General features: G+C 33.8%; 1 protein-coding gene across 1 annotated transcript in view; it reads right to left on the bottom strand.

The window, feature by feature from the left end:
• Positions 1-7,500, bottom strand: part of tox3 (TOX high mobility group box family member 3) — a 60,176-nt gene that overhangs the window by 8,327 nt on the left and 44,349 nt on the right. Inside the window, exon 3 of the mRNA XM_046841098.1 lies at positions 6,328-6,576. Coding sequence (XP_046697054.1) covers positions 6,328-6,576 — 249 coding nt within the window. The remainder of the gene's footprint in view (positions 1-6,327; positions 6,577-7,500) is intronic.

Below are 7,500 nucleotides of genomic sequence, written 5' to 3'. Positions count from 1 at the left end.
TATCAGCTATATGTCTTTGCTAACCTTATATATAAATGATTATATATATATATATATATATATATATATATATATATATATATATATATATATCCACTTACATGCTAAGCCACAATTAGCTATCTAGTTATCTAGTTATTTACATTCTTTTCATATTATGCTATTTTTATAAATATTATAAATAAATAAAAAATATGCCAAAGCTAAGATGGCAGTAGCTATGTCATGATTTCAATATGGTGGCAACAATTATTAATGCTAATTATTTTTACATGAATGTTTTATGCATGTAGTGCCTTTTCGTATATTCCTAAAGGTATACCTGAAGGAAATGCTGATATTTATGACATACTGTACTTGGCTTTTAACTATGTGTCTGCATTAGAATGTCTGTGTAAACAGCAAACTAGCTATCTAGTTAGTGAAACCACATAAATAGGCTTGTGTTTTCAGAGATGACTAATATAACAGAAAAAAATAATCTATACACACACTACACATTGCACTAGGTAATTGGTTAGCTGAAGTTGCAAGTTGCAAACTCTTGAAGTTTCAAGCAACTTTAAATACTAAAACATTGACCCTGTCATGTTTTTGCCCAAATCCTTTATTACCTCAGACACAAATTTTAAGAAATGTTCATAATACACTAACACTAACTATTACACTAACATTATCCAGTTATAAACTACTAACTAGATAGCTGACCCACTCTTCTCATTATCTAGTCTTTTTTTTATTTCTGTTTGCTTTCTTTCTTTCTGTTTCCTAGCAACATTACTGTATCAACCACTTAATCTATGTTTTTGTGAATGTGAATTACAACTTCCTTTATTACATGTAAAATAAATAACTAGCTAGCTAAACTACTAATCCTAGTCATTGCTAGTTTATTTTTTGCTCATGTTTTCTGTCCATAGTTTGGTTGCTAGGAATCTGTTTAAGCAACTTGAACTATTAATAATGTTTTTTTTTTTTTTTTTTTGCCATTTTTGCTCGTTTCATTAACGCTATTTTACACTTGAATTCATTTTCTCAAAAATGTATTCATAAATTTGCAGTGAAAATGCAAACTAAGCACATTTCACATCTGGTTAATTGTCCATTTGTATCGTATCTAAAAATTTATTTAGTTAACTCATCTGATGAAATAAGAAGGCACAAAATATTCATCCCAAAAGAATATTTTCAGCTATGCAAAATAGCTTATATAATAGTATAGTTGTTGTTTTTTTATAACTCACAGCTTAGGTTTGGTGGACACAAAAGGCTCTAAAAGCATGGTGCCTAAAGGAATCTGACATCACACAATACTCAACAGCATTCATGTCAAACATCGCGTCACCTTTGATCGATGACTGTTTGCTTCTACTTCAAACACTATCCAATCCTCTTTCATCAAAGCCTTAACCACCACCAGGGAGAGTGGCTATGGACCCCACAAAAAAAAACATGTCTTCCACACTCATGATCGCACAAACACTTACAAATAAAAAAGGGAGAAAAAAATGCAGCCTGTTCTGTCTCCCTTTCCAAAATGGAAGAGGGCTGAAAAGATACTGTGAGATGAATTAAGAGAGAGAGAGAGAGAGAGAGAGAGAGAGAGATTGGGGGGTTGGAGTTAGTGGTGGATTTATTAAAAGCATCTTGGTATGAGCTGTTCCACACTGAAAAGAATGTTAACAAGTTCAATTTCCATTCAATCAGCCACACAGTGCTCTTGGAAATGTTCCATTGAAGGAGGAGGGTGAAGAGGGGGATGGGGGGTGCATTTGGGTGAAATCATCTATATGGTAATTATAAGGATGATTCTGTCAGTAACTTTGGCCAGCGTGAAAAGGTCAGCTCTATTAAAGATAGTTTATCAGCTCTTTGCACATATTCACTTCTCTGCTGCCATTTTAAACCAACACAATTTGGCTTTATTTTGCCAACTGTTTTTTTTAATCTCCTTCTACCTTCTATGACTACCAGAAGTTGTCTCTCCTTAAATCAAATACAATAGTACTGAATTTCTGAATGAATCTCTCCATCACTGTTTCTAATCTTTGCACGCATGAAACTATTTCAAAAATAGACACCATTACTGACATTTCAGTGGTTTCCACTACAAATACCATTACAAACTATCGTCTGTTTACTATTAAAGCAACTATCAAATGGTTTCCATTACATAATGTGTTTGTGTGCATCATTAAATCATTATAGTGATACCAAACCATTACAGAAACTTGCTTTATGATGATTTATAATGTCATAAAGGTCCCTATACTGTAGGTGTCCAATAAAAACCAACACATGATCTACAAGTAGCCTACAATAAGTCTTTGGTTGGTTCTTAATGATATGATAAACATGCCATGATACCAACAGAGGTCAACATTTCTATTGGCTACTTCACCCACAAGGACCATTACAGTTTCAATTAAAACCAATAACTCTTCCATTATAATCATTCACATCCTTACAAAATTGACCTCATTACTTAAAAATGTATCATTACTAGCAGCAAGGATTCATTTTATGTCTTCTGTTTGTTAGTATCAGGTGGTATCAGATGTTGGTATTGGAGAAGTATTTACTAATACAAATACAAGTAATTCAAGGTATCAGCAGAGAAGAATCCCAACATATATATATATATATATATATATATATATATATATATATATATATATATATATATATATATATATATATATATATATATATATAAGCAATATTGAGTATTTAATATACCAGTATTGATGCATCCTAATCATAACCTTCAAATTAAACTACTACTACTACTATTACTACTACTACTAATAATAATTATTATAATAATAATAACATATCTTAAACCACTTCCCTATTTCCAGCTCTGCATGGTATTTAAATGCTGTTCGTCATGATTTCATTTTGAGTACCGTCTGAGAAAACCAAATTACAGAATCAATCATGCAGAAGGTCAGCCTGAGACTTCATTAGGTATTGCATGCCTGCATCGATAGCTTTCATTTATGAGTGAGCCGATATGTCATAATGGTGCTCACATGGATTGTGTGTGTGTGTGTGTGTGTGTGTGTGTGTGTGTGTGTGTGTGTGTGTGGGTAAAGGGGTGGTGGGGAAAAATATCAAGGTGAAGGTGGGCAAAAAAAAATTCACTTTAAGATATTGATGTACAACCATTGTCAGAAATATTTAGGTTGGATGGGAGATAACGGAAGAAGAGAGTAAAATAGAGAGAGATAGAAATAGAGAGAGGTAAAGGAGGGACAGAGAGAGATGAATACTTTTATGTACTTTCTTTCTGTGCCATTGTTCATTTTTTCTTTTTTTTTTTTTCATTTTATTTACCAGTCTGCTTGACAGCACCTTATCATTTGGTAAAGAAGTATGAATGCATCCAATTTCTACCACATCCTTGTTGACTTCTCGATACTGATTGGTCGAACCTGTTCTAATACATAATGCATGTTTCGGTTCTCTGATAATGAAAACCTTTAGATATCAAAGATATTCAAAAACAATGGTGAATTTGTTGTGTCATGTGACCCATTCAAAGAAGATGGTGAAAGATGTTGTAGTGCAGCTGTTGCGCCGGTTATCCAGCTGGATAGTGTTTTTAAAGATTAATCTAATGTTAAATATTTAGAATGCATTTTCATTAAAAAAAAACTTTGGCAAAAATTACAGTATGCAGGCCAAAGCTTCTTAAATTTTTGTGCCTGCGCAGTATAAGGATACAGCAGTAGTGTTCGTTTTGATAAATTGTTCAACGTTAAAGAGCAATGAAAAGCTGTCAGTGAAATGGCTCTTGTACAGCGTCAGGGGTTTTTAGGGAGGGAAAAGTCTGAAAATCAGATTGCCCTCATGCTGAGAGACTAGAGCAAGATTGAAACGAGAGCGAAGGGAGATGTGGGGAGCTTGTTAGGGGAAGTCGATTAAATAAATAATGACTTCATGTTCAGGGCCCCTGCCAGCCGCCTGAAGAACAAGAAGCACATCTCGCTGAACTGGGGCTGTGATAGGAGGAATTAGCTGAGTTAGCAAAAGTAAGTGAATAGTTAATAGGCAGAATGTGTTAATAGGGGATCAATAATTAAACACAAAACAAATGGGTCTAAACCCAGTGTATGAACTGCATACTTTTTCATGTTTTTGTTGAGTTTTAATGGATTTTACTGCATTATAACATTATTAAAGCCATAATTCTAATCGGTGAGAAGGTGACACTTAACAAACTAAGTGAAATCTTAAGAGGAAAAAAAAGAGCTTTTATTGATGCTATTAATCAAATGTTAACCTATTTTGCAGTTGCTTCCTGTGAAAAAATTTAGACTGCTATCCTTAAAGGGATGCACTTTTTGGGATGCACTGGGATTGGAAAATAGGCCATCCTACTTTGCAAAGTTAATTATTTTCCTATCATAGTGTGCCCCACCATGTTCTATTTCTTACTTAAAAGACATTAAGCCCCATCAGGAATTGTAATGTGTCATATTGTCAAGACGATTGATGGTGCAGTGATGTAATTTCGGTTACTTTGGCAGGCTGTCATTGAAAAGCCTTATTAGATTAAAAGAATAATGTGCAGAATAGGTAGTGGAAACCATGAGGAACACATCTTGAGTGTATATCACCTTTCTAATCCAATATAACCCTGTGTACAAGTCAGGCATGTTTCAAATCGATGTGAGTTCACAGGTTTTTGTCTGAGCAACCAAGTAGGAAGAACGAGGATCAAATTGCATTAGTTGTGAATGTTTCAGGAGAAAAAAATGGCTGACATGACAAGAGAGAGAGCGAGAGAGCACAAGCGAGATAGCATGTAAGAGAGAAAAAAGAGAGAGAGAGACAAAAGAGACACCAAGCACAATCAGAAATGCAGCCTGATGACCTGTCTATAGCTAGGAATAAATGTTTCAGCATTAGATTTGATCCTAGTTCTATGAGAATAAACCTGTGATTGTGTCAAGAATGCATTTTGCACTACATTCATTAGTATCTAAAAAAGAGCTGTTTACATGCCTGAAGCCGGGAACAACATTTTAAAAAGTCACAAAGTTTCAGTTAAATAAATAGATTTGAAAATGCAAATATTTGAAATAAACTCAAAAAATAAAAAACTTAGAAAGAAAGAAATGTGCCAGAAATCTCAAGGCTTCTGACCTTTTGTGCTTTCTTATACATTCATATTTGGGTGACAGAGATTTCATTTCTGTAACAGCAGCATTTAATATAAATAGCCTCACTGTGACATTTCCATTTTCGTACTCCTCAATGCATTTATATTGCACTGGCATTTAGGAACCACTCCTCTTTTTTTTCTTCTTTTTCTTTTGCATTAGACATCATCACAGCTCAATCATAAAACATTATGGTTATGAAACGACAGAACTCCTGCACCACATGTCTGTGGAATGTCACTTTTCATAACAGTGAAAGGTGAAAGCAATATATTCCTATATAAATTTGACCTTTCTGAATCCTCTCTTTATAGCTCCATATGTTATTTAGACAATATTTAGTGATTCTCCGGTTGCTGAATGTTCACAGATTGCTATAAGTTATTGAATTATAATCTGTGGTATAATTGTGCTTATTTTTTAGTAAGTGAGATTTTCTAATACTCTATGAACATATTCGCATAATGGATGCGAAATGAATGTGTACATAATAGATTTTCACTATAATGTATTATTATTAAGGAAATAAGCATTTAAGAATGGTTATAAGCACATTATAATGCATTTACAACACACCATTACATGTTCCAGGTCTGGTGAGATTTTAATATTCATGAAATTATATTGTATTTTTATATCAATAAGTATTATATCTATGACAAACTATTGTTATCAATCTAATAATTATATGTAAATATATTATACAAACTTATATGTGTAGTATATTAAAATATAAAGAAGTTTTGGAAATACTGTTCGTATTATCTGATTAAATTAAATGAATTTTGTATCCGAATGCATTATTATGTATATTGTGTTATATTTGTTACTGTAATTATATTGTGAATAGTGTCTTTAATTACTTTATAGTATAGTGTCAACTGACATTATGATGACATACAGTATGTGTGCTATAAAAAAATTATGCATTTAAATTTATAATGCATTATGAATGCATATAAAAAATAATTCTATAATTAATGCCAGTAGAAGGTGGTCAGTACCTGACCTTTTTCAGAAAAGAGTACTGTAATAAAAGTTACCACAATATGCACACTGTATAGACTGCTTAAAATGAAGCAAATGCTCCACCATTCAACAAACATCATGAATCAGAATATACCTTGAAGGTATCAATCAATGCTTGATCACTTACCACAGGGAGGCCATTATTGATGCCCACTCCATCCTGTTCCATCAGGTTCCTGGAGATGGTTATAGAGGGCAGATCCAGGCTCTGGGGTGGAAACTGTGGAGTGAAATGAGCTCGTTGAGCATTGGGATGTGGAAGACCGGGGTAGGCTGAACCCCCATCATGGAGTCCCAAGCCGGATTCAGTCTCCGGAGGAGGAGTGATGGGAGGGATCTCAAACTCTTCATCTCCAAGACTTGGAGTGTGAAATGTCTGCAGAAACAATTAATATGATAGTGTTTAATTTATTTATTTTGAATATATATACAGTGTGTGTGTGTGTGTGTGTATATATATATATATATATATATATATATATATATATATATATATATATATATATATATGTGTGTGTGTGTGTGTGTGTGTGTGTGTGTGTGTGTGTGTGTGTGTGTGTGTGTGTGTGTGTGTGTATAGCTCTAACTAGGCCTCTGAGTCCAAAAAGCCAAAATGCCAAGCAAATACTATGACATCTGACCCAAACCATGTCTTCTGGATTGTTGGGATTGGAAACCCCCTTTAAGACAAGCAATTTAAATCATACAAAAGCCATTAATATTCCACCCAAGAAGTCCATTAGAGTATTAAAGTAGAGAGTACACTGTAGTAAAGAAAGGAGATATATCGATATCATTCTGCCATCAATATAACAAGCAGCCATAACCAAGACTCGTTGATTTAATGCTAGAATAATGCTCAGATGTTTGTAAAATAGAGGCTTTAAAATATTTCTCACTGTTGCTTTTTCTTGTTGTAAAAGTGTTCAGCTTTGTTCCTAACAGTCGCAGCCATAAATCTGCTCATCAAGCTGCCAAATCCTGCAGCCTCAAAATTAAACTCCACCGTCACGCTTAATTTACTTAGCTTGACTTCTTAGAGATGGAACTCTTCACGTTCTTACAGTTCTCTCCATCCCATCAGCTTTTTAGATTTTTTTTGTTCTTTCTCTCCATCTGCCTGTCACTCCTGCTGTCTTTCTCTCTTGTCTCTGTCTCTTCCCTCTCTCTGGGGATTTCTCTTTTTACTTTCTAGCACCCAGTCTTTTTATCTCTACACCTACAGCACCAGCATTATAGGTTATCTATCCCCAGTCTCTAGATTTTTTTTTTAATAAAAGACTTAATTTTGGCCTGCACA

This window comes from Silurus meridionalis, chromosome 26 (assembly GCF_014805685.1).
Source record: "Silurus meridionalis isolate SWU-2019-XX chromosome 26, ASM1480568v1, whole genome shotgun sequence".
In the NCBI taxonomy this organism is placed as follows: domain Eukaryota; kingdom Metazoa; phylum Chordata; class Actinopteri; order Siluriformes; family Siluridae; genus Silurus; species Silurus meridionalis.
The sequence above is the reverse complement of the archived record's forward strand: the minus strand, read 5'-3'. Positions and strand labels throughout refer to the sequence as shown.